The sequence below is a fragment of the Anguilla rostrata genome, chromosome 3 (genome assembly GCF_018555375.3).
Source record: "Anguilla rostrata isolate EN2019 chromosome 3, ASM1855537v3, whole genome shotgun sequence".
NCBI classification, from domain to species: domain Eukaryota; kingdom Metazoa; phylum Chordata; class Actinopteri; order Anguilliformes; family Anguillidae; genus Anguilla; species Anguilla rostrata.
Genome location: NC_057935.1, coordinates 12,659,047 through 12,686,907, shown reverse-complemented (window position 1 = coordinate 12,686,907; position 27,861 = coordinate 12,659,047). Strand labels below are relative to the sequence as shown.

Below are 27,861 nucleotides of genomic sequence, written 5' to 3'. Positions count from 1 at the left end.
AAGAAGGGGTCCACTCATTTACAAATGCCTTCCTGCATTGCCCAGTCAGGCCCTGACAACATTAGTATCAACAGCAGGCAGTTTTCATCTCTTACCCATGTGAATGAAGCCAATTCACAGACAAGAGACAACAGCAAAACAGAAGTGAATATAAAAGAGCTACTCTGCTGAAAATACTGTCCTGGGAAAAAGAAGAAAAAAAAACCAGCACCGTGTGGCAAAGCTTTTGCATAGCTGATCAGCAAAGTACTGCAGGTATGGATATAAATTCAAGTAAGCGTCAGACACTGGCCAGGATATTATGCATTAACCTAACACACCACAGGAATGGTTAAGGCATCATTGACTGTAACAATTTTATTAGTGGGGTCTGACACAGCAAAGCAAATCTTCAGACACTCAAAACCAGTAGAAGTACACAGGCTGACAATTAAACAAGGTACTGAATGAGTATCATATAAAAGCTACCATGGCGCAAACATGCAGTACAAAGAATTCAGAAGATCTACAAGCACAATTTAAACTCTTTTTTTTCCAAAGACAGGGACAACCAGCTCTTTATTGGGTTTTCACAGTGGTTTAAAATGAACATGAATATCGGTCATAGCATTCCTGACAGAAGATTTGAAACAAAGCCCAGATTACAATTTACAACGGTTACATACATGTAAAGTTCAAAAAGAATAGTAATAATAATTGTTTAAAAAAAAAAAATCATATGGTCAAAGCATGTTCATATAAAACATTCACTTTGCTATTTGGGAGTACATGTAAAAATGGGGAAAGGAATTTGAGGAAGACATGGCCCATTTCTTTTGGCATATTTATGAATAGCCCCACCTCGATAGCACAGTCCCAAATGTGGGTATGAGCTCACAAGTGTGCTACTGCTGGCACCAGAGAGCTACCCCTGGGGTTGAGAGAAATTAATGTAGATACACAAAGCAAGCCTTGTGGGGAGCACTTTGGGACAATGATCAACAGGCCAATTTTCAGCTGTTAAGAGGTAGCAGATATGGTACGACAACTGAGACTTTGCAACGGATGCCTCGAAACTGAGCAGGGTCTTCAGAACAAGCGATTTTTCGATTGTTATTAGATCTCATTTTCAAACATTATGTTTAAAAAAAATCAGGACATTCAAGGGTGCAGTATGATGAATGGAATGTACAGAAAGCTAAAAGTTGGGACAGATTCTCTAATACCCCCCCCCCCCCCCAACATCCCACCCTCTTCTCCAACCAGGTATGACAAGGGTAAAAACTGTTAGGGTCTAAGACCGTTTACCTGCTAGTAATGCAAAGGCATGGCCTCCATACATTTCCACTTATTTCATCAATCTCATTTCCATGATGCCCATGAGCAAGTGGTGCAGGTGGTAGTGTGGAAAAGTGGTGAAGGAGCTGGGCTGTGACAAGGTTTTTCAAACAATTTTCCCCAGGGCCCATATTTATTTTATTACATTTTGCATATGGACCAAACATTTTGCTTGTACTGCGTCGCGTTTTTTAAATAAAATGTACCTTGTGTGTGTAAACAAAGTCAATGCCTTCTTGAAATACACCTAGCAATCAGCTATTATTCTCTAGTGACTGTAGTTATAGATATGCCAACACAGCAGGTGTAGACATTATCATAGTCACAATTTTTGATGCACCGAAATAAACTCCTTATTTTTTCCTTATTCTCAATGATCAAAGGGCTCAGAGAATACATATGGTAGGCTGCACATAGCCCTGGGCTGGTAATTGAATAACCCTGTTCTACAGCCAAGGATGCAGGTTAACTGCTGTATCATTTGGCAAGATAACACTGTGAAATCCAGTTTTAAAATGGATAATTCTGCAAAAGATGTGCAATCCAAATTGCCCAAGTGAGGAGCGCTTGCTGAGTAGGTAAAGCAATACCAATTAGCTGGCCTGGGATGAAATTGTGCATCTCTTTCACAAGTCACCGTTGGCCAAAAAGCTTATAGAAAGAAATGAGACGGCAGATTTGCACACCGCACTTCCAAAGACAGAAGTGGTGCTGGCAAAATGCAACAGGCAGCATGTACATAAGGTTCATACTGCTGCCAATCATGACAGTCTGCCCCGTGAGTCCAGTCGGTCTGCATGACTGACGGGACACAAACAGACCCACAACTGTGCAAGACAATGTTTCTGTAGAGTGGAAAGGAGTCATACCGAGTAGGCTTGGGTAGAACTAGAAACTGAAAGTGTGGAATGTCTGCATTGGTGCTGATAACAGTCTCGACAATATGACAAAAAAAAAATGATAAAGAAAGCAGAATGCCCCAAATCACCCACCCTCCCACCCACCCACCTGCCTCCAAACCCCAAAAACAAAGTCAGCAAGAATCCGCGATGCGCCGTCTTCCCCCAGCAAGACCTCACGTAGCTGCAGGCCCGCTGATGTGGCGCATGCAGTCTGCCGCAGTGTCCCCAGATATAGATATATATGTACATATTATTTACATGAGAGAAAGAGAGAGAGAGAGAGAGCTGGGTGCAGCTGGTGTGGTCACCTGTGGTTGAGGCCGCTTGGCTTTATCGTGGTCAGACGATAAAACCGGCAGCCAGGCCGGGAGGGGGGGGGGGGGGTGTAGCGCTCCGCGTCTCAGCATCGCTGGGGCTAGATTCAAAATGAGATTCAACTGTAAATTTTAACTGCGGTCTACCCTCTCCATAGGATTTGACTGAAAACTGGAGTTACTGACCGCTGCCCACCCGGTCCACATCCCCCCCATGCAAACCCTTTTAAAAGGTACATTATTGGGATTGGGACATTATTTGTGACCCGTATGGTGATGAAGCGCAAGCTGATTTTGGGAAAGTTATTGGCAAATCAAGTAGGATTCGCCATGGCGCTTCCTGCTATAAATGCTGCAATAGAAAGCCTGTACATTATTCTATGCCAGAAATGACACATGGGTAACAGATTAGGTGCAAATCTGCACATTTCAAACACACATATACTCAGCCATTTGCATTGTCTGCTGGAGCTTTAGATCAAGGCCAATCTATCATTTCACATTCCCCCCCCCATAGAAGTTTTCTGTCATCATAATCATCATCATGTTTTTTAACCCATTTCACATTATATCCATGGGATTGGCCATAAATCATCCACAAAAAAAATTGATTTTCTTCAAGTCTCCAACCATGAGAGAACATTTTAAGTTTAGGCTACGTTAATACTGCAAAATGTTATCCTCCTTTTTGATGATGATGATGATGATGACGATGATCCAGAAGAGCAGTATTGGCCTGAGATATATGCAGTGACGGTCTAGACTCCACATACAAGAGAGCCTTCCAGAAGCAACAAGGCCTGCAAGGCAAGCTTGAATCAATGAAGGGGAAGTCACCAATGAAGATTAACAGATGGATTCTCACCAATTTGATCTGAGAGTAAACCAAGCATGCAGCAAAGATACCAGCCACTACTGAGATGTTATGTTACATGTTACTGGCAGGAAATGGAAACAGGAGAGGGTATGCCAGCCAGAGCAGGTAGAACCAGTTTCAAAGGCAAAAGAAAGAAAGACAAAGAAATTGTCATGTAAATGCACAGTTCTCCAAAACTTTGCCCCCATCCCCCAATTTGTAATTACTGTCAATGCAACAGCAGGGTTGCCAGAGTTAATAATGATAATAATAATAATAATAATAATAATAATAATAATAAAGAACAACTTACTTTAATCATACCTAAAAAGAAATGGGAAGAAAATGTGTGATCAAACAGCCAATGAAAGAGAAAAGAGCACCTTTCCCTGTCCCTCAGTTCACTGTGAGAACGCATTAATCACGCACTCAGTTACTCAACCACCCCGCTGCACCCAGCACAAAACACTACCATGTCACTTCCTTTTTTAACTTAAGTACAGAAACATATCAGAGACACAGAACAACTGAGCATGGACACACGCACACTTCCGCAACCAATCTCCCTCACTCACTCACTCACTCATTCATGCATGCACACACACACACACGCACGCACACACAGAGGCATTAAAAATGGAATAAATGATTTTGGCTCCTGTTTTTACTAAACATATAGGAAATCTTAACTGATTTAGCCAAGACAGAAGAAACAACACAGCACATAATGCTGAAGTCATGCGAGACAAAACTGCTATTTTTATATGACGAGGGTCACATGATGACAAAATTCCCACATCACCCAGAGATGCTCCTTTTGGTTTGATGCTGTCAGCATGTATTTCCCCTCTTGAAGTGCACACACAGCAATAAATTAATAATACTTAGGAAGCTACACTGGTCTGGATGGATGTCAAATACAAAAACAAATCAACTGAGGAACTGATTTAAATAACCTAAATAAGATTCTTGCTATTGAAGGAAGCAAGATAAGGTCTGCGGACAGATAAATGTCAAGGGACGATGTACACTCCTACTTCAAACTTTTTGTAAATCACATCTAGTGAAGAATCAATACATGGCAATTAAAATTTAAATAGTTTCACAGTAAAGATTCTGATACTCCTTGCCCCCATACAAACAAGGTATATCGATTAAATTTGTTTTTGTGTCCATATATACATATATATATATATACACATATATACATACATACATATAATTCCAGATTTCATGAAGATCTCATCTGAACACAGTAAAGGTTGACAGTTCCTCCTACCTAAAGATGCTTCAAGAATACACAAACATGTTGTACAGGAATGGCTGCAGGAGGCTGCCCTGTCTGTCGTTCAGCCAAACCAGTCTGAACACCACGCAGCTGACAGGTGCGAGACTGCCCAAAGGTGCAGGTACACACCCGAGCGCGAGACAGCCCTGGAGCGGGTACATTCCTCCCCCAGCATCCCCGGGGCCTCTTCCCTTCTACCGCGGAGAAGCCCTGGCATTTAGGCCGAGCCATAATTAGCGCGAGTCCCCCCCCCCCCCCCAGCTTCTGCTGCCACGGTGGGTCACAGCCAGAGATGCGTCAGGGCTCCACCGCGCTCCCATTTCAGGAGCATTTGATGTGCGCTAACTGGATAAACGATTCAGGAGCGAATCTACTGATTGGGACACATTAGTGCGCTCCATAATTTCACCTCATAGGTGCACATGTGCACCTTGGAAAAAATGTTAGAGCCCTGCACGTGTGCGAATCCACACCCACGTCACATGCACAGGTCAGCAAACCAGTCGACTGCGTCGGCTGTGTGACAAACACGCAAGTGGCCAAGGTGAGTTTTGCCCGTTCTGTTAATTTATTGTTAAGAAATTAAGTTAATTAAATTGTATTTCCGGATAATTTGTGAATATATGTTTTGTAGGGAAACCCTGAAGCCAAAATATTTTGCTGCATTCTTAATGCCTCAGTATATAAACATGTACACAACCCATGATAAGCAGACAAAAGTTCACACCAGGTTAATAACACAAAAAAGTCTATAAATGAAAGCAGTCTCTATGCTTTACGTTTTGATAGAATATATATTTATATTTCTTAGTGTAAAAATAAACGTTATTCTGCTTTAAGTGGTAGAAGGGTGGATTGGATGAAAACAGCAAGAGAACAGCTCCTCCTCCCTCCCCCACGTATCCACGCCCCCCCCCCCCCCCCCCCACAGCCGCCACCCCTCTCCCCTGGTCCCTACTGGCGTACTTTTCCAGGGATGTAGTTACGGTCAATGCCCTCCTCCTGCAGGAACATGTGCAAGCAGCGCTCATTCTGGGCCAAGGGGTGGCCAGCAATCCTGAATAAGGTGACAGAGAGAGAAAAGAGAGAGAGAATGAGAGAGAGGGGGGAGAGAGGGGGGAACACACAGATATTCAGGTCAGCGGTGAAACCTGTGGGGAACCCTTTCTTCTCGGCTCTCCTGGCCAAAATGGCCGTACCTGTTGATGAACTGCTCCAGGCCCGCCCTCCGCTCCTCGATGAAGGACTCCTCGAAGATGCCCTCGTCTCCCCGGAATGGCAGCTGTCTCTTCAGGGCTTTGCCAGGCAGAGTGGGCACCACAATCTGTCAGAGAAAGACACGGGGCATTCTCACACACCCTTTCCATTTTTACCACCCCAGTCCCGCACACAAGACTAGAGAAGCAACAGAAGGATTTGCATGAATGTGTACACAGTATGTGCATCAGAAGCACTGATAGCTACTGCTTTAGCCGGTCAAACCGCTCAGAATGGCTACAGCCGTTACACGTCACACTGTGGCGCGGTCTTCTGAAATCCTGATAATGCACATTCACCCTAGCTGCTTACCTTACTATCTCTCTCCAGCTCATTCTTTAGCCACTCGAAATCGCTGTACCTTCTCCGCACACACGACTCCTTCAGCTTGAAGATGGGAAGGTTTGTCTGCATGTTAAAAAAATAAATAAAAAAAAAACAGCAAAAAATATTTTTCAAACCAATAAGAACAAAAGGCTGCTGCACCTTCCATTCAGTTACAGTACAAAGAATCTGCTATGTGAACAGAACCAGAGATGGATCAAACTGAATAACTGAACTGCATTGGAGCGTGTCACTGAAAAGCCAGAACCACTCAAACTACCAGTAACTTTTTCTTTTATTACTGGTCTCGTAAATATCTAGTAAATGTTGTTGCTGCATTGATAATGTAGTTGTACATTGTGTGTGGTAGGTGAATTGCTACTTGAATGTACCGATAGAAATAAATTGTTGGTCTCCCCATCTATATATCCATCTTAACAGGTAAGAACTGGTTTTGCACACAAATTCAATGACACAAGCTAAAAATAAAACCATCAGAACAGCTATGCTCCATGGAATACAAAACTAGTTCAGACCCTCCAGATAATATTTATGACAATTTTTATTATTTAAAGACCCATTTCAAGCAGCTTGTTTTTCCACTTCAAATTACAGATGACAAACCGCGTTCAAGTCCACCTGTCACTCGGTGGTCATGATTTCACTGTGCATGCATTGAACAAAAATAAAAAGGTAAAATAAAAGTGGAGATAACGCTCATAGAACCTTAAAAAGAATGGTGACCCGCTGAAAAAGCAAAACTTGCATTTCATTCCATTTTTGCACAGTGAAGTCATCACCACAGAAAAACCACACACTGATACTCTCACAGGATGTTGTCCTAACTTAATTCTCTGTGTCTTTGTATTATCAGCGAGCCCTCTCCAGAAAAACAGCCATCTATCAAAGTATGGCATCTCTTCAGCCATTAAATTAGGACTATTCAATTTAGCGTGGCCATGGCTCTGAACCAAGTACAGCCCAGCATAGATGATCTTTAGCCTTCATACATCCAGGGGCGAAAAAGCATTATTCAATGTCCAGGTCTGCATCTGTAGGGTGGTGTATACTTCCTGCTAGTGACAGAATAATAAGTCATAGCTATGCATGTTTGATGGCATCCAATTTGTTTACACGGAAATGTACAATACACCTTAGGCAAGCACTGTTTGGATAACAGCATGTGGAAAATAGTTGGCTTTCATCCACCATATTTAAAAATAATCACAAGGAAGAAGTAGGCTTTCTGAAAAACGGTGTGGTGGTACGGCCATCTTGTGTCACGGCCTAGAGGAGTGTTGTGTCTCAGCCTTACAGGACAGGACAGCCTTACAGGCCAGAGCACTAAACTACACATATAGGTCAAGGATTCAAGCAGCACTCTGAACCAAGTAACAGTTTTTACTAGAATCAGGCAGTGCACTGAGTGGAATATACCAGCTTTGCAGCCTTGGCTGTAACTGACTGACTATGACTGGGAGTCTAGGACAGCAGGACAGAACTGGCCTGGGGCAAGTCCATCAGAGGAGTGCACACAATGCAGCAGCAGTCTACTTTAAGATGGCGGCAGGGTTTAGCACCACTGCCAATTCCAAATTCTGCATGGGACAAAACATGGGTTCAAAAAAAACATTATTTGATATCAAAATAACATTTCGATTGAAGTTATTGCTCCCTAAAATTGAATCTATTAACATTTGTAGAACAAAAAATCTGAAAAATTACATTTATTATTAGAATTTAAACTGTTATTTTTATTTTGTGTCTAAATGTAGACAATTCACCATTCACTATTGCAGTATATAACATTAAGACTACATTCCACACAATTACTGCCAGAAAGAAACTCTTGAGTGGCTCAGCAGCACAATGGCTAGTGCTGTGACCTCAGACAGAATGTTCTCCATGTCTGTGTGTGTGTGTGTGTGTGTGAGTGCGTGTGTGTCTGCGGGACAGCCTGTGTTTGTTGCTACCTGGCCTCGCCAGCTCAGACTTGCAGCCCGGGGAAAATGCCTTCTCTAATCCGCTGCTCCTTGTGCTCATATGAGTGCGTGTGTGCATGTGTGTGCCTGTGTGTGCATGCACGTACATGCACATGCATGCGTATGTACATGCAGCAATGAGCAACAGTCCTAACTCGGGTTGCATCTGAAATAAAGCACATGTCAGGTTCAGCTCTAATTAAACCAAAAACCTCCAAGAGCATGATGCAGATTGTGAAAGAGAGGTGCCAGAAACCACCCAGATACATTTACTCATCAGAGAGGGTAGCATGAGTAGAAATTGAGGGGACATCCCCAGCCCTTCCACTCCCAAACAATTTAACTTGGTCATTTCCCCTTTTACTATTAATCAAACACTAGTAATGCTGCTGCAAGACTTGTCACAGGGCAGACACAAGCCACCCACAAGCAAACACTCCTAAGTCTCAACCAGCCTGCTCACCATCCTGCCTGCCCGTGTTTTTCGTTACATCCCCGTTCATCTGGAAGGCCTATATGATATCAATTTGACCATGTTAACAGAAATAATTCTGATTAAGTAACTTGCTGGATAGGATAATAGAATGGCCACACCCAATTCTTCAACCTGTAAACTTCCTTTGACGAGCAGTTTTTTTCTTTTCTTTTTTAAGAAACAAAGACTTTTTTATATTTCAGGAATTAAAGTTTGGTTACTAACGTTACCAAGGTGAGAGCGATGAGCTGGACCATAACAGCAATCCACTTAAGATCTAACCGTTTCTAGCTTCTACACAAAATACCGAATAGCTTCCAACTAAAGTCTCAAGCTAGCAATACAAAAATTAAACTAGATATGCTAACTAGGGAACGTTTGACAGCCACAATGCAATGAATAGAACCATGCAGATCAGTTACCCAAATGTTAGCAAGCTAGCTAGTGCAAAATGAATACAAATATTAAGGTAACTTGGCTAGTTTATACTTCAAACACCACTATAAACCTTGACCTGGTTGCAATGTGGTCATGGGCTGGAGCTAGACTGGTAGCTACTCTTAAAAATGAGTAAGGATTTGTGAACCTAGCTAGCCTACATGTTGCTGTACTTTCCACCCATCCGGTTGGATAAATCAGCTAAAATAAAACAAGAACAGCTAACTAAGCTATTAGTAATATACACAATTATCTTCCCTACACTCACCAATGACAATAATTACCTGGCAAGCTAGCACCATAATTTTAACACTTCCCGTCCGCTCTTAACACACAAAGATCTTTCTAGAGTCTGAGTATACCTAGCTGGCTAACGTAATAGCTGACAAGCAAAGCAGTCATTGTCATACCCATTCCCATTTCCATCGTATAATGGTATGTTAGCTAGCTAGTGTCAACTAGACGGCTAACTACACTAGCTGCTAGGTATCTAATGCTAATATATAGAGTTAGCTAGCTAGCTATATCGAGCTTCTGCATTAAGTCCGGTGATATTACGATATAACGATAGCTGGCCACATAATGCAATAAGACAAATGAGCAACAATTAGCTAGTATAAATGAAAACTTTGGGTCTTTTCAAATTAAACCCCGAGTCCCAGGCCCTGCCCTTGTTTTTCCTACCGTCCGCAGTCATGTTGCATGACTACTACCGCGATCCTCATCCATAACGTTACAGGACTCAGGCCCGACCTAAATCCTCGGCCTCGATTTCTTGTCCGAACACATACTTACCCGCATTCGCACTTCGTACGTGGTGAAACGGCTCCGACCAACTCCAATTGTCTGTGGGTCGTACACATCGATTTCAAGAAAATTACTCGGGGGACCATACGCATCTGTGAGGTCCTGAGGTTTTGAATTTAACCGGCGAGTGTCAGCTACGGTAGGCTCAGACATTTTCGCCTTCGATCTCCCTCATTCGACGTAAAAACCTAAACGGCAAATTCAAGGTGCAATGTCCACAGCCAATAGTAATAGTGCCACCACCTTCGGGTTGGGCCATCCTCTTTTCTGACAATGTTAACGTTAACCAATAGCTGCCAAGAGCACCAATCAGACCCTGGCCAATAGGAACCAACTAGCTACATACAAATAAAACTATGTAGTAATATAAAACTATAGTAAATGCATTACCATCTGTTTGTACCATACACTCATTAAATACATAGCTACACCTCATATATTTCAGGTACATGTCTGAACTTTCACGAATATTGTATCAAAATTAATTTGATTTCTAAGTGTGTTTATGCACACTCCCTCACATGACAGTGATCACTGCATCTGGATCATAGACTGTATGTAAATGGATGCATTTTGTAGCGTTCAGCAGATTTCTCCCTCCTGAATTGCGAAGTGGTGTGTAACAATGGATGTAGGGTTGGTTGACAACCGGGACAGTTTTGGGAAATAATAATAATAATTCTACAGAAACAGATGGTCTATATCCCAATAGGAAGCGACCCGATATGTTAGTTGAGAGCACTGAAAAAGTTTAACACCTGACTGTTATATTATAATAATAAAAAATAAAATAATTAAAAAATAATAGTTAAAATGCCACAACTAACATTTGTTCCAAGCCTACGTCTTTACTGTGGAAGATAACTTACTGTATAGCTTGATTTCAATGTAATTAATATATAATATATATATATATATATATATATATATATATATATATATATATTTTATATATATATATATGATTTCAATCTAAATAAAATGTATGACGTAGTCTACCTGTTCGTGTGCAATACACACTGTTTGGGTTTAATCTATCAAAATGCATAATTACATTAAAGGGTAATTATTTACAACAGACAATTATACATTTGGATTAATGTTCTTATTCGTGTAACTATGCATGACCGACAAAAATGGAGTCATTGCAAAAAATAATTACAAGCGTTTTCGATTTCTGCGCAATTTAATCATATTTCCTTTGCCTCCCCAAAACTTAGAAATAGCAGGCTGATCTCGGTTAAACCAGGGATCTCCCGCTTGGTGGAATACATGAGCAGGGTGCTGTAGAGTTCCTGTGTGCAGTACGATTTGCTCTCAGGCCACGGTTACACATGAAAGTAAACACCAACCAACATTAATGATAGCTTCTAGGTAGACATTTCAGACGTGGGCTACCTAGCGTCTAGTTACCAATGATACTGAGTGTGAAATTTCAGTTGTGGACCTACCAAGTTTATGTGGCGCCTACAGTTAAATAAACATGAGGTAATACAACAGCTACACGTCCCGTTTGTGAAAACCCCGCCTCACACACTTGGGAGTTCCCTTCTCGTGGTTGTGGTTGTGGCCACGGAGTTGCATCATGCGGCTTCTTTTCCACCTCCCACGTTCTCACCCCAGTTCAAAGTTGAACTGCGTACACGGCGTAATGGGAGTTGTAGTTTTAATTTAAGATTTTCGCAATTGTTCGGTGAGTTGCTATTGCTGGAAGTCGGGACAAAGCATTAATTGGTAAAAAGTGCTGCATCGACGTACATTTTCAGATACTGCAATGAGAACTTTGCAAGATTTCGATTTTTATTAAGTACAATGCCTGAGGAAAAAATGCTTTATTTCTTTCAACGAGAAAGATTCTTATAAATGTAAAATTTAATGTTTAAAGGTTTTATTTTAGAATGGTCAATGTTTTAGGCGTGAATACAAGGATGATTGTTTCTTTAACAAATGTATCTAACAATAATAATAATAAACAGTTGCACATCCGCAGGACTTCAGTTCTAGTCGGGTTTCACATTTTGACAAGCCTACTGAGTAGCAGTCCAACGGCAATCTAAGGGTTACATACGGTACCTGTAAAACTTCGAGTGGAATCATCGGTTTAAAAAAGGCTGATAAAAACTCGCAGACCCACAAAACTCCTTGGTGAAGTGTTTATGTTAAGTGTTATGCAAAATACACCTACCTTTCCTAGTGGGTAAATCAACATGTAGCTATATTGACGATTCCTACACACTTGTTTGTGTAACATTTAAAAGCTACGTTTACAGACTACTGCTCTAATCCCAAATAACAGTTTTCAAATTGGCACATTCAAAATTATTGTATTTACACGCTTTCATTTTAGTCAACAATTATCTATCAGCTTGTTGCTGTTCATGATAAACGGTGCTGAACAAAGTACCCCACAAGTTCATTGAGCGTTAAGTAGCTAATTTGGAAATCTAATTAATTATGTCATGAAGTGTCTAGCCAACTTCAGCTCGACACACATGGACCAGACTTCAAGTCTGTTACATAACGGTGATTTCGACACGCAAAATTGGCTTACTGCTCGTTCTTAATTTACACTTGCTAAACTAAAGTAGGGCGCTTAGTTATCACATGACTTCATTTCCCAGCAACCCTTGACACGCAAGCGCAGAACAAGTTGTCCTGCTGTGGTAAACAGACGTCAGAAGGGAGGCTTCGCGTCGAGTCATAACAAAACAAAACAAAAAAAGATATCCGTGTAGTGAGTATTTGGATATACAGATTATGGTTGAAACAACGCCGAGGGCCTAGGAGGAAACGATCTGAAGAGGACACAAATGGATCTCTTCGACTTTCTTTAATATTTTTAACTCCATAATAATTGGAGTTTACGTTAGCGAGTTAGCTAGCCAGCTATTTGTCATGTTAAAAGAGCCGTGGTTGAGTTTTGCCCGAGTGACCGCAAAGTGAGTAACTGCACTCGAGGAGTAGAAGTGGACGCTTATTGTCACAAGGGTGCGTGCCTGACCCCTTTTACTCAAAATACGACAGAAGAGAAGAAGCGCAAGGACAGAATCTGAAACGAATTGCCAGCTCGTCCTGTGGCCGCGCGAGTGTCGTATGGTCTGCCTCCCGAGAAACATGGCAGTTGGTGGCACGCGCTTTCTAGCAGCGTGGAAGAGCGTGCAGCCCTGAAACTGGAGAAGTCGGATTTCCCTTTCCATTATTTCCATCACACCTGTTACTTGTCCAACATGACCAGACTTTCTAGTAAGATTGTGACAATACTGCCGTTCGGTTGTTGACAGAATATACAGCTGCAGTTCATTGTTATGCTAAATTCACCGATGTTTTTCTAGCTAGCTTGCTAGCGTTCGCTATGCGTTTTTCTGTCTTCTACGCTTCAAGTAGATACGGGGTTCAAAATATTCATGAATGAAGAAGTTCTGAAAAAAAGAATAACTGGCAACATCAGTTGCAGCGCAATCTTCCACTGAAATCTTGCTCGTTAGCTAGCTTGCTAGGTAATTTTGTTGGCTGCAGTTTGTTTTAGGTTAACGGTAGCTGGCTGCTTTAACGTTAGTCAAATGAACGGGTTGCTTAATGTCAGAGTGAAAGGGGTTCTCAAAATTTAAATTAATATTATTAATAGAAATTTGTTCTGAAGTTTATTATTATTATTATTATTTTGCCAGACTTGGTCTTTCGCTTAAGCTACAAAATAATAAAAAATAAAATAAATGTTAGCGTCGCGGTCGGGCGGTCTTCTGTGGAATAGGGAGGGGGAGATTGTTTACAACTCGTAGACTGAAGCCAGTCAGTCACATCGCTCCTTTGTAATACTGACCTACTACGGTAATCCTCTTTTTTTATTATTCACATCCCTCCATTGTATCGCCGGGATTTGTCGACTATATATTTTTTTATTATTATTATTGTTATTATTATTAAACGACCAAATATAAAACGTGGGAAGGGGGGAGTGAAATTTGATCTGTTTAGGAGAGAAAATATCAGGTTTTTTGATTATTCCTTTTATGTTTTTGTATTCATCTCGCCACTTTACTCAAACGCGGTTCTTTTTGTTTGTAGTAAAAAAAAACTAAGACGGATTCGTAAATTGTGCTTTATTAAAACTTGAAACAGTACAGTATTTGACATTGGCATCTGCATGGACGATTTGCCATCTTGCTTCTATTCATTTATAGTCAGATTCTTTCTTGTACTTAATCCTGTTCGTTTTATGTGCATTCCTCTTCGAATTTCCTTTGTTCTTTTTATGTAAACAAAACAAACCCGTTCCAGCCTCTTTGCCCAGTTTAAATCTGGAGGTTTTAGCTAGCTACTATTAAGGAGATTATATGGTCCTTTTAATCTCCAATCGGAGGATTAACTGACGCTATATTGGTGTAGTCAGATTATTGCGATTCTTCTCAACAATTCGCCTGTTATTGTTATTGTGAGAGTCTAGACGGAGAATGAACTTGACTTCTTGTGACAAGGAGCTCGAACAATTTGCAAGTCTCTGTCTCCAGAGGTACAGTGTACTGTAGACCCGGGCAGCCACATTTTCCTCTATAGCACGCACGTGTCCAACAATACTCTAACGATTTATACAAATATATATTTTTTTAAATGACCGAGTTTTTATTTAATTTAATTTTTTTTGGTGTATGTTCATTTTCAAATTTACCGTTATAGTATAGTTTTTTTGTTTTTTTAAACAAATTTTAAATAATAGCGGACAAGTGCTGATAATAAAAGTAAACATACTGTTTATTAACTAACTTTTCTGAAAAAGAAAATCTTCAACAAACAAACAAAAAAAAATGGAAGAAGAAAAGGTACCCCCGATCGACCCAGACTTTGAGCCTCAAAGCCGCCCGAGGTCGTGCACATGGCCGCTGCATAGGCCCGACATCTCAGCTGTCAAACAGGAGGGGGCGGATGGTGCGGAGTCCACCGCGGGAACACCGCCCGCAGAAGAGGACAAGCAGGAGCCTCCGCAAATCACATCCGAGCCCGAGAAAGCGGTCACTTCAGAGGGAGGCGCTGTGACCGGAGTGGGCGGAGCGACACCTCGAAAGGGTTCTTCGCGACGCAACGCTTGGGGGAGCCAGTCCTATGCAGACCTCATCAGTCAGGCCATCGAGAATTCACCTGAGAAGCGGCTAACTCTGGCGCAGATATATGACTGGATGGTGAAAACCGTGCCCTACTTCAAGGATAAAGGAGACAGCAATAGTTCTGCTGGATGGAAGGTAAACGTGTATGGCCTTTTGTAGCTCCCCTACTCGCCCATGTTACAAAGCCAAACGCATGTAATTGTCATTTTGATCAGTCTCCAAATGGTCACAGTTGCATCTGTATTGAAATTATGTCTGTTCAGTTTAACTTATGTGGAAAAGAGACAGAATATTATGACTATTAAGAACCCTTTATGGGCATAATTTATTCATTTTAGCTATATCCCCAGACAGCTTAAATTACAAGACTTAACCCCACAAAGGAAGTAATGTAAAACTTTAATGTGACTCTTGACTGTAACTGTAATATTTCAGTCATATTTGCCCTAATAATTTGTTGAGCCATTAGAACATGGAGGAGTCAAGTGCATGAGGGCTGGTCTGAAAATCTCTAATTGATGGCTACAGTCATATCACCTGTCGAAGGGTCTCAGAGCTCTGTATGGTGAAGGAATAACTGACCTCATCTACCAGTGGTGTTTTGAACCAATCAGTGATGTTTTCTAGACCCAAAATCTCACCATATTTCAGAAGAGCGGCAAGGTTAGATGGACATCCATCCATCCGTTATCTATACCCACTTATCCTGGTCAGGGAGGTGCTGGAGCCTATCCCAGCGTGCATTGGGCGAGAGGCAGGAATACACCCAGGACAGGTGGTTAGATGGACAGATTTGGGTTTTTTAAGTGTATCTGGATCTTTACATGTCACAGAATTATGTTTGAATCTGAAAACATTTTAGGACATGGTGAAACTTTAGAATCACTGTCCCTTTAAATTTAATGTAGCGAAAGGTTTGCCCCCTTCAGGGCAATCAGTCTAATTACAAGCACTAAGTTTTACTTACACCACATTTTCACCCAGAAGTGCCTCAGTCACACTACTAAATACCTAATTGTAAATGGACCTGTGGAAGTTCATTAAAGTGGTGAGAAAGGCGTAGTGTTTTGTTGGCTACAAAAGGAAACGTTTGTTTTTGTGCGCCTCAGATTAATACCTCTAATTATCCCGTATTGCCCCAGAGTCCTAATTTATGGCCCCGGTGTGCACCGTAGTATTCACAAAATGATATAAACAGGGACTGATTTCTCTCGAGGCGCGTAGATGGAAACAAAAACGTGGAGAGGGTTCACGCAGATTCAAAACTGCGTTTGTGGACCGATCCACTGTAGCCGGCTGTCAGGTTTTGAGCATCTTTCGGCTGGACGCCATAAAGATGCATTGAAAACGGATGCAGCCGTGTCAGAAGAGCGTGAACGCTCATGTGCCGTGTGGTATTCCATACAGAGTAATCTGATAGTCAGCTGCGGTCCATACCGAGGCTGCATTCCCACCACCTCAGCTGCTCATAAAGTTATATGACTGGTATTTCGTAGTGTTGGGGGGAGCAGCAGGAGGGGCCGGTGTAGAGTGAGGACACCACGGGTCACTCTTTAAAGGGAGACTCATTGGGAGGGTTTTAAAATAAGGACAAGTGCGGCCGCTGGCCAGGAATCGCAATTTCTTTGGCGTTTGTTTACATCGTTTATATTGAACAGGTTCATTTGTGTATTCAAACGCATGCCGTTTTCCTTTCATGTAAAGACACTTTTTATTAATTCAATTGTTTAAAATCATTTGCTGTGGACAGGAGAGATCCATTCCTCGAACAAGTCATTGATGAGATGGTCACAGAAGAACTTGCTCTCAGTACTAAAATAAATTAAATTAAATATTTAAAGACCCATAATGACCTGATAATTTTTCGATTAATTTTTCAGTTTATTTTGATTTCAGTTCATTTCCTGAATTGCGTATGGATGGGAGTTCCTGTGATTTTTATGGCATACATACATTCATAAGGGTCGTTCTATGTTTATCTAATATTGAAATTGTAAATTCCTCTACTGTCTCAATGTCTTATAGTGCAAAGAAATCATAACTTAGTTATATATATATATATATATCCCCTGTTCAATGAAATCAGATAACCCAACAACATACATCTTCCATCTGTCATCAAGATATTTTTAGGATGGGGGAAAACAATCTCTTGCGGTCCGTAAAGCTCACAGGCACTGGCGCATAGCTCATAGCTCTCATGCACCGCCTCTCTTCAAGCGTGGGGATAGACCCGTGCGTATTTCTGAATACTTCCACACCTGCTTGTCATTGGCCCCGCTCAGGTGCAGCTCTGGGAGTCATTAAAAATGGCGCTTTGTGTTTTTTTGATCCCACATCATAGCGGTTGCCCACTTATCCTGCTGTCTTAGTCTCAGTCTGCGTTTCTCATACAAGATTCCCTTTGAGTACCGAGGCCTCATTTACTTTAGAATTCTCATACTTTGCTGTTATTGCCCTAGTTTTACTTTGAAAAGTTCAGCACGTTTTTGACAGCCGTAGGTCTAGTTACACGGTGTCCGTATAGCTCGGTATATACAGTGAACAAATTACTCCGTGGGAACTAACGTGTTCAGTGATTGTGTCCTACGCCTGCCTCTCTCCTCAGAACTCAATCCGCCACAACCTGTCGCTGCACAACAAGTTCCTGCGCGTTCACAACGAGTCCACGGGCAAGAGCTCGTGGTGGATGCTGAACCCGGAGGGGGGCAAGACGGGCAAGGCCCCGCGCCGCCGCGCCGCCTCCATGGACAACAGCAGCAAGCTGCTCAAGAGCCGCATGCGCGCCAAGCAGACCAAGAAGCAGGCGGGCGGGGCGGGGCCCGGCGGGGCGGGGCCTGGGGAAGGCGGGGGAGGGGCCGGAGGCGCGGACAGCCCCGGCTCCTCCCAGCAGTTCTCCAAGTGGGGGGTGAACAGCAGCAGCCCGTCGTCGCGCGGCAGCCTGGACGACCCGGACATGTGGACCAGCTTCCGGCCCCGCACCAGCTCCAACGCCAGCACGCTGAGCGGCCGGCTGTCCCCCATCGCGCCGGGGCACGAGGACGAGGACGAGCTGCCCGAGGAGGGGCTGCTGGGGGGCTACTCGGCCAGCACCAGTGTGCCGCCCACCCTCACCGAAACGCTGATGGAGGACCTGGACCTCATCGACGGGCTCACCCTGATGACCAGCCAGCAGGGCGGGGCCAGCCCCAGCCCTGCCCCCCCGGCCCCTCCCACCCCCCTGCCCTCCGCCTCCACCCTCCTACCCCGGGGCACTGGCTTCCCCTCGTACCGCCCCCTGCTGCCCTCTAAGCCCCCCCAGCCCCCCGCCCAGCCTGGGGTTCAGTCCTCCGTCTCTCAGGGTGCCGGCTCCAACGCTCCCTCCACATCCAGCTTTGGCAACTCCCTCTTTAACCCCCTGCCCGGTCCCGGCTCCCGCGGCTCCCACTTTGGGGTGCGCGTGCCCTCCAGCCTGGAGGCTCTGCTCACCTCCGATTCGCCGCCTCCCAGCGACGTCATGATGACCCAGGTGGACCCGCTGATGCCCAGCCAGGGTAGGGCGGGGCTGCTCGGACTGGGCGGGGCCATGGCGGAGGGTCGGGGTAAGACCGGACAGCTGCTGCTAGGCAAGGGCATGGAGCAGAACATGAGCCTGCAGCAACACCAGCAGCAACATCAACAGCAACAGCAACACCAGCACCAGCAGCAGCACCAGCAGCAGCAGCAGCACCAGCACCAGCACCAGCAGCAGCCCCAGCACCAGCAGCCCCAGCTCGGGCTGGGCATGCTGCTGCCAGGCATGACCCCGGACCCCTCCCAGATGACCGCGCTCAAGGCGCAGCTCGCCCAGGGCTCGGGCTGTCCGGCGGGCGGCGGGATGCTGCTAGGCGGCGGCGGCGGCATGGCGTTGGCGGGCGGTAACGGCGGTCTCCAGGCCGTGGGCCCGTTCGCCAGCCCCAGCTGCTTCCTCCCCAGCCAGGACCGGCTGCCCACCGACCTGGACATCGACATGTTCACCGAGAACTTGGACTGCGACGTGGACTACATCATCAACAGCGACCTCATGGACGGGGACGCCATCGACTTCAACTTTGACCCCATTCCGCAGGGCGGTCAGGGTTACGCAGGCCCCGCAACCACCCAGAGCTCCTCCCACAACTGGGTCCCCAGCTAACTCTCCAGCGCCTCCTGCAGCCTTGGCCAGGTACTGACTCAACACTGCCAACAACCGCTTAAGACTCCCTTCCCCTCGACACTTAGCATAGAACAGTATTCAGCAGTACCGGCCATTAGTGTACAGTCTCCCTCCGCCTCTGCTCTTTCAGTGCTTTCATTAGTGAGGGGCTGGAGCTAAATGAATCAGGCAATAGAAGGACTTACATATAATCAGGCAAACATATTCCTCAGTGCCCTTACTTCTGAATGTATGGAAGCTGTTTGAATAATTGAGCCAAATGTAATTATTGGAAAGGACTTTTTCAAACAAATTGTGCTTGACGACAAAGAAAGGTAAATTAATAGATCCTTGGCTGAGACACGTTGCTGAGCAACAATCGGCAGTGAGGAGGGAGGGAGGGAGGGAGGAAGGGAGAGAGAGAGAGAGAGAAGCTTCTGGTTTCCTTAATCTATGCAGCGCTCATCCTCGCCAGTGTCCCTCTTATCCTCCCTCTCGCGTTCCTTTCCCTCTCTCTCCTTCATTTCCTCCCATTGTTCTCGCCGCATCCTCCCCTCTTTCCCTGAAGGGCCTCGTCCCTTTCTCTTCTCCTCCCCTCCCCCTTTCCCTCTCCCGTCCTCCGACTATGTCCGACAGCATTAGGACACAACAGGGATGCTGTTGCGTGTCGGAATGATCTTCATTTGTATTTATTTTCCATTGTTGCAGGACAGATCCGTCATCAACCTCACACCCCCACCCCCGCCCCCAAAAAACAGAGGACAAACCCCCTGTGGGGATATGGGGGTCCCCACTTCTCCTGCACCATACCTCCAAACACATCAACTCCACGGTGTACTCATTTCTGGTGACTGCTCACTTGGTCTATGCCAACTATGTTTTGCAAGCTTCTTTTTAATGTAGTTTTTGGTTTAAGTTCTGTCGTTTTTTTTTTTTTTTTTTTTACAATTCCATTTGTAACACGAAAACCAAACCTCATCCATGTCACGTGCCAATGGTAATTTTTCCTCCTGAGAGAGAGAGAAAGAAAGAGAAGACGGAACCTGGAGATTCATGCTGGAATACTTTGTGCAAAACTTTTGGACCTGGCTAACTTTCTTAATGTTTGATATTGTTTTTGCAACGGCCGTTACGGTTATGTCAGTAGGGGGGTCACTGATAACAGCATGACAAAGGAAGGGAAAGACTGTCTAAGTGGAGCACAACGGTAATGCTTACACGCATATTACTGTCACTACTATTATTACTACGGTCCTAGAGACCGGATGATATTCCTCTTCCCCTTTATCTCTTTCGTCTGAAGGAGAGAATGATGATGCACGCAGAAAATAAATGTCATTCGGCTTTTTTCGGGGGGGGGGGGGGAGAAAATGGCGGCTCGCGAGAAAGCGATTTGTGGATCCCAGCGACCTCGTTGGGCGTGAAGATCCTCGATTGAATTTGGGCTCCAGATCAACATCCCCTGAGATGAGGAACTCTTCTGGAGGGCAATCTCAGCGATGAGCCTGTTAATGTGAACGGTAATGGACGGGGCGGTTAAAACCATGCTTATTCGATATCGCATTAATGGTACGAAAATGTTCTTGATTTTTTTGGGGGAGGGGGGGGGGGGATCATGAAATCGCTAGGATGAAATATGTACCAGGTTTAATAGCATGGCTGTTTAAAATATGCATTTACCTTACGGCATTTGTGACCGCCACTCAGCAAAGAGCCTTCGCCAGTGCAGAGTAGCGACTATTTGCAAGGGTTTCATTCTGTTGACATTTATTGTGTACAGTTAAGCTAACAGTATACTGATATGAAGAAATGTGACTTGTGTGCAGGGCATTCTGGGATAATGTTTCTTTCCCCCCTCAACGTCGGTCAATTGTCAATTGGCTGGCCTTGTATTCTGATGGTCCAGGATACAGTATGCTTTCTTTCAGAGTGAAAAGTTTGAACTTTGTGTACACCTGAGTATGTTTACAGAACATTCGCAGGGACAAGAAATGGTTCTAGATCCCCCCCCCCCCCCCCCCATGACCTTTCTCCAGACAGAAGGGGGGAGGAGAACTGTTGTTCAATTTAACAAAATGGAAACGCATTGGGTTATATCCTCAATGCAACATAGAACATGTAAATAACCCTCTAAACTAAGCAAATGGAAAAACTCTTGACAAAGGTACAGTTCTCTTGGAGCTTTTATTGTCCTTTTAAAGTAAGGAAAGTGCAGCTTCTGCCTTCCTCCACAAGCTGGAGGAACAGGCTGATTATGAAATCTTTTTTTCTATTGCTGATTAGATTTTCATATACTAACCTTTTGTAAGAAATGAATACAGTGTAAACAAAGAAAAAGTATATTTGATTATAGGTTTAATATACAGTTCAGATGGAAGTTATTAATTAGTTGAGTGTCATTAACAGATTAAAAATATATTGCTACTGTAAGCAAAGAAATTAATGCGTTCATTTTTTAATCAGAGAAAATTCATTTCAGATAATTTTTAACAATCATTTTCTATATATTTTATTTTTTATAAGAGATGAAATGCACGTAGATTTTATACATAACCAAAGGAACACTAAGAACAGCTTATCAGATTTAGGAGCAGCAGGTCGTCTTTCAGTGTAGACGAGTTTCAAAGAAACTGGCTCACAGAATATTACACTTAAATGAAGAAGATGAGGCGAGGAGGAGGAAAGCTGGTGTTTAGAAGCTTCAGTCTGTTTTTCTTTTAGCCTTCACAGTCTGCCGAAGCCTCGCTGAGGCAGGCAGGAAGTCTCTTCACTTCACGGTTCGGAAACAAGAACACTGGCCTGTCGCTAACGGCCAGGCTAACCTCAGCCACGTAGAAAAGGTGCAGGGCGTGTTACGCCCCCTCTTTGAGTAGAACCCTTCATTTGGCACTTATTCACCAGACGGGCGAAAATCTCCACGTTCTCGTTCGGCTCACGCGTATGCAGAGATCTCGGATCCTTAAGCGCTCGTTTACAAAAACTGATCCGGTTAAATTTAGAAAGGAAGCGGTAGATGCCCAAAAGGAAGTAAAGAGGTGACCTGATGGCACTTGTGCATTTTTTTGGGCAATTCCTCAGATTTTTCTGGGAGAGAAAGGTAAAATAGGCCCCGCCCATCCTACGTGGAGCCCTGACCAGCTACCATGGCAACCAGAATATTTAAAGGTCGTTTAAAATTGGAGCATATTCACATCTTGCAAAGGTTTCGGTTAAAAAATAAAATTATTTGGAATGGCAGATATCCCCTGAAATATGGCATTCTGGGAAGAGTCCTAGGATTTGATATTGCTGGTTTGTTTTTTTTTAAACAAAATAAATAAGTTTCCAGGTTGGAAAACTGCCAGTGAACACTATCGCATGTTGCAAGCTGTATCAGATCAAGACATGACAAACTTCTTTTGTTATCTTTTGTTTTCTTTGTCACTGTACAATTTTTACATTGGTATTATGGTTTCTCGAGAGGAGGATGTGTAAGCTTTCCACTCTCTTAAAACAGTTCTTTCCAGCTCTCTCTCAGATTATCAATTAGGAAATCTCACTCATAATTCAGCAGCAACCAGGGTAACACGTAAAACCAAATCGTAAAGCATTATGTTGTTCTCTTGCTAAACCTGTGCTTGATGTTATCCCACATGCAATTGTACATGATATGTGAAGAATTGCTGTGTTCTTCTTTGGAGTCATTTAAACTTCAGGGTTTTGAAATGATTTATTAGCGTCACAAGCAACGTTGAATGAACTCACAATGTTTATACGTAGTGGTTAGAGTGAGAAAGAAAAAAAACCGGTTGTCCCCCAACATTGTCATTTAAAAAAGATTGCAAATACACTAACCTAATGCCGAACAGTCTACAATTTAATAGAGTATATCTGCAATTATATTTCATAACATTTCATACAAAAATAAGAACTGATGGCTTTGTAAGAGTGAATGATTGTTACGATGATTTTATACCTTGATGAACCAGACTTGTTTACGTTGTAGCCCATGTCTTTTGGGCATTCTTCTCTTCAGGTTCTCTGCTGTGTGTGTAAGTGTGTGTGTGTGGGAGAGGGAGAGTTTGTGATCCTGTCTGTTTCTCACACAAGTTTGAGAGCGCACGAGTGAGAAGGTGACTGATTGTGTGAGTGCTTCAGTGTGTGTTTGTGCTACTGCGCGTGCGTGCGTGATTTCAGGCTCAGTATGAGAGAGAGAGTGTGTGTGTGTGTGTGCGCGTGCGTGCGCGAGTACCGAAAACCGCTTAAGTGTGACTGTGCCTAAAGAGGCGAGGGACAGCCTGAGTGTTGAGAAGCTAGCGTGACATGTGACCATGTGATGGGTGGCAATCTAATTGTTGGAAAGTTCACGGCGAAGAACACTTGGTGCGAGTGACGGGCCATGCGAGTGTTAGGGGAGAATCACGCGAGCGACACTGTGGAGTGACAATCTTTGAGTGTTTGAGAGTCAGTTTGAGAGCGACTGTAAAGTGCGACAATCCTGTGTTAAACAGTCAGCGTGACGGCTACAATCTCGAGCGTCAGATAGCCGGTGCGAGTGTGACAGCACAGCGACAATCCGCGTGCTCAGTATTCGGTGTGGGAGTGAGTGTGGAATATCCAGTGTTAGAGTGACCGTCTGAGTGCTGAAAGAGTGTGAAGAGAGAACATGCCCGCTCAGACAGTGTTTGCTGGGCTGCACACCTCAACCCCTCTGCAGGAGGCGAACCCTCCTGCTTCTGCCCTTAAATCTGCCCTTCTCTACCCATTCAATTTACTTCTCTTTGTTTTCTCGTTGTTTTGTGCATTCGTTTCTTCTCATTATTTTCCTAAGTTGAAATATAGCATGTAGTTTTCTTCTTTTTCTAAGAAATAATTGGTAAGCATCCCATTTGATATTACTTTAGTACTTGAGGGTTTAGTTTTTTTGTTTTGTTTTTTTTTGTTCTTTTTTGATGAGGGGAGGGGTGGGGGGGAGGGGGTCGGGATTGGTGAATTGTACATAGCCAGTACATGTGTACGTTTTGATTAATTCTGATTTTCTTTCTTTTCCTCTCCTGATTTCACTTTACATATTGTAAAGTTAATTTGGAGGTGACAGCTCTGAAAGCAGCCCCAGAGAAAGGAAATAAACTAAATCTTTAACAAATTCAGTGGTGATTTATTTCATTTCTGAACGTTGTATTTATGCATTTCTTCTTTCCAGCCTTTCAGGTGCAGATCTTAAAAATTGTATATGGCCAAGACAATACCCATGAACACCAAGATACAGTACCTTGAATAGTGTAATGATTTAAACAAAGCAGTCAATGCAGACACTAACCATTGGCGCAATCAACAGTAGCCACAACAAAAGACCCGCAAGTAATTTCTCAAACTGCACAACTGCTTAAAGCTTGAAAGATCTTACAGCTGCTCAGGACTTTGCGCTCTGCTCATTTCATGTAAACAAAAAAGGGCTTTTACAAGCGTGTGGTATTTGGTGTTTGTGTGGTGCTGAAAAGGACAGGATTGTGTAGCGAAGACAATCTCCTAGCTCTACCACCCATGTCCTAGTTGAAGAAAAAATGGGTTCAAACTTAAAATAAAATGTTTTGCCTAGAAAGGTGCAGCCTGCAAGGAAGCTTAAAAATATTAAGCAAAAGGAACGAAATCCCACCACAAAACTGCATTATTATTATTATTATATTAATAACTGTTAGTAGAGTGCATTCCTGGCATGGTGCACAAACCACGAAATGTAACATTTTAAGGCAAACTGGATATTGTGAATATGAAAATCAGCTGAACATCTGTGGTGTTAACCGCAAGAAGAATGTGGTCTAAGCAAACAAAGAGCTGAAGAAGTTCTGGAAAAGTGATAAAAAATGCCTTCAAAGATGGTGCTCGAGCCTGAGCCTCCAAAGATTAGCTGATGTGAAAGAAAGAATTTTAGCTGCCAGTTTGCTTGCACTATAGTGCTGTGGATTGGTTCCCATTGTGTGCAGGAAACTTCAGTGGGATGTAATACAAAAGCACTGTGTGACCCACACTTCAGGTGCTGGGAGCAAGTCCATCAAAGGTTACCATGGAAACCCAAAGAAACTTCAGCCGCACAGACTGCCTGACAGAAGTTCAACTTCAAATTTCCCATAATAACCTGAATGAGGAAAGTGGCACTGGGGAGAAAAGGGCCTCTACGCTGTCTCTGTCCTCCAGGACTGTGATAATAGCTCTCTCTCTCTCTCCAGCAACCGAGGACAACAGCGATCTGTGTGAGCCGGTGTATGAATGCGGAGACTGAAAACGGAAGAGAGGGAGGGAGAAAAGGTTTTTTTTTGTTTTTGTTTTTTTGACAATATGGACAAGCTAGGGGAGGGGCTGAAGTTGGGAGGGTGGGGTTATGAGAAGGCAGATGGCCACTGCAGACTTTAGGAGATAATAGTTTCATTATATTTTTTCTAGCTCTCCTATTTAATGAAATGTTTTCAAATAAAAATAAATACAATCATTGACCAGATACACAACTGCTCTTGCCTCATATATAAATTGTCATTTTCACAGGTCATTTTATTGGTAGAGTATTTATATAGGGTGCATTTACACTTCCTTATAGTTGACCTCTTTTTGAGGTCATATTGAAATGTGACCCATATTCCTTCAAGTGGTTTTTTTTTTGGTGGTGGAAGGGGTGGGGTATGTGAGGAGAGCATTTGAGGCTTGGGAAAAGTGGCAAAAGGACCAGGCCCAGTGACTGGGAATCACAGGCTTAGCCAAGCGGACAGTGATAAATCAGTGGAGTGAGACACTTCTCCCACAATACAGCCATTCAACAGCACACTGAGGCACAGAGACCAGGGCTGAAGATTGTAAAGAAAGATGCCAGAGGAAGAGTTTGGGCCATATCCAGAAACGAGACATACATTTCCATCAGCAGAGCACAACTCGCTAATTCAATAATTAGGCCTTGGTTGTGAGAAACAGCGGTAGCTCCAACTGCAAACACCAGTGTGCGTAGCCATGGAAACACTTAAATGCTGCTTAATAGGGTTTTGGGGCACCCCAAGTGCCAAATGCAGCCTGTATGTCTGCCAGCCTCATGAATTCAGCACAAGTACGACTCTACTCCTCCATGAAAAAGTCAACTCATGCGTAGTTGATGGAAGTGGAAAACACTACCTTAGGAGTCATTCCAGAATATCCTTTAAAAAAATCTCAGTTTGAAAGCACTACTGCTTGAAGCATTTGCATGTCGAGCAAGCGTTTGTGCACTACATGGTGGCATGTTGCTTTCCTTTAGTAAACTAAGAAAGTTCCAGTGTCAGTTCTATGCAATCAACTTTTAAGACGCGCTAATAAAACATTTCTTTTAAATGACGGTTTCGGTTTTCGGTCTTTGATCTGTGCAATCCACAATGCAATTGTTCATTTCTGCGTCTAGGTGGCGTACTTGTATAAGCAAAAGATAAAATAAATCGTCATAGAAATGGCTACATTTTCAAAACATATGAATGTGCAGCTTTCTTAAATTGCGATCATCTCTAAGGAAAATGTCTTCCAAGACTGATTTTAAGTCACGATTCCTTTCCTAACTGCGAATAACTTGGGGAGAGAGGCAATCACGTTAAATGACACAGTGGATGCATTAAGCACTCCCATCAATACTGCGCACATTTAACATGGATAACTAAAAACTTCCAATTGCTGCGTCTTACAGACCTAAGTAACAGCTAAGCCATGCCGAATAATAAACCGGCATCAGCCGATGGCAAAATAAGTCTCAGTAAATACTCACTACGACCTTCTCTCTGTACATACGACGCCGCAATGGCTGACGAGATGCGTACGCCCCTGAACGCATGCGTGCGAGTAGCTGAACTAGCTATGATGTGTTGTGCAACTTGCTCAGAGTATACTTCCAAGCAGCCTACGGTAAGTTGATCGTCGACGAAACAGGTTGGGAACCGTTCTGGATTGATGTAACAGTGCCTGATGAGTCAATATGTAATGTGTCCGCGTGTGTTAATTGCCCCACCAGCTGTCCGAATTTCTTTAAATGCCACTCTTGGGACTACGCCACAATTCCATGACTCTCTAAAGTTAAAACTCGGACGGATTATTTTTTTCCTCTAGAGAACACGTTTTGGCATATTCTCGGCAACAAACCCATATAAACAACTGAACCATTAGCCTATTAGGCGATGGATTGTACTTTTTTTACACTCGCTCAACGGAAGTGTGAAATAATTGCTCTGATGCTAATGTACAAGTGATAAACCGCTACTTTACCTGGGAATTCCGTTGTAGTAGATCTGTTCGTAGAACATGTACACCAGGAGTCTGCCATTTTCGGTTTTGCTTTTGAAACACCACCACAAAACAGGAGCTTACAACCGCTTTCCGGTGTATTCTTTCCCCCCCCGTTCTAACCATAATTGAATCCTCTTAATTGTAACGAGCTTCAATTGTTCTTAATTACGGCACTTTGAGTCTTAGGAGGAATTAACTTCTGAAGGCCACATTATCACAGAAATATGTAGTCATGAAAGAATATCATAACCCAGGACTTTAGCAGTCCGATTAATATATCTTGCAATGTATTAATTGATGAACATTGTTAACAGATTGTAGACTGACAGGTGAAATCACTGCAAATAGTGGACTACTTTCTGACACTAATCCATTTGAAAATGG

At 43.3% G+C, this 27,861-nt stretch overlaps 2 protein-coding genes across 4 annotated transcripts; one reads left to right on the top strand and one right to left on the bottom strand.

The window, feature by feature from the left end:
* Positions 1 to 342: 342 nt before the first annotated feature.
* On the bottom strand, positions 343 to 27,615 carry LOC135250219 (sorting nexin-12). Of its 3 annotated transcripts, none has more exons than XM_064326287.1 (5): positions 27,457 to 27,615; positions 6,247 to 6,342; positions 5,877 to 6,001; positions 5,644 to 5,734; positions 343 to 2,634 (listed from the first exon to the last, which is right to left on the bottom strand). In XM_064326287.1, exons 1-5 carry the CDS (start codon positions 27,598 to 27,600, stop codon positions 2,620 to 2,622), a joined length of 471 nt encoding a protein of 156 aa, XP_064182357.1. In that variant the 5' UTR covers positions 27,601 to 27,615; the 3' UTR covers positions 343 to 2,619. The 3 variants fall into 3 exon arrangements, with proteins under 3 accessions (XP_064182357.1, XP_064182355.1, XP_064182356.1); XM_064326285.1 differs by lacking the exon at positions 27,457 to 27,615 and adding an exon at positions 9,949 to 10,210; XM_064326286.1 differs by lacking the exons at positions 343 to 2,634; positions 27,457 to 27,615 and adding exons at positions 3,698 to 3,713; positions 9,949 to 10,209.
* foxo4 (forkhead box O4) lies at positions 12,605 to 24,337 on the top strand. The gene is made up of 3 exons (XM_064326282.1): positions 12,605 to 15,194; positions 17,668 to 19,242; positions 19,921 to 24,337. The coding sequence occupies exons 1-2, from the start codon at positions 14,763 to 14,765 to the stop codon at positions 19,210 to 19,212; spliced, it is 1,977 nt and encodes a 658-aa protein (XP_064182352.1). The 5' UTR covers positions 12,605 to 14,762; the 3' UTR covers positions 19,213 to 19,242; positions 19,921 to 24,337.
* Positions 27,616 to 27,861: the final 246 nt, after the last annotated feature.

Coding starts and splice junctions, on each gene's coding strand:
- LOC135250219 (XM_064326285.1), bottom strand. CDS start 10,113: ATGTCTGAGCCTACCGTAGCTGACACTCGCCGGTTAAATTCAAAACCT. Junction 6,343..9,948: donor CGTACGAAGTGCGAATGCGG/GTAAGTATGTGT, acceptor TTTAACATGCAG/ACAAACCTTCCCATCTTCAA. Junction 5,735..5,876: donor CTGGAGCAGTTCATCAACAG/GTACGGCCATTT, acceptor CACCTTATTCAG/GATTGCTGGCCACCCCTTGG.
- foxo4 (XM_064326282.1), top strand. CDS start 14,763: ATGGAAGAAGAAAAGGTACCCCCGATCGACCCAGACTTTGAGCCTCAA. Junction 15,195..17,667: donor ATAGTTCTGCTGGATGGAAG/GTAAACGTGTAT, acceptor CTCTCTCCTCAG/AACTCAATCCGCCACAACCT.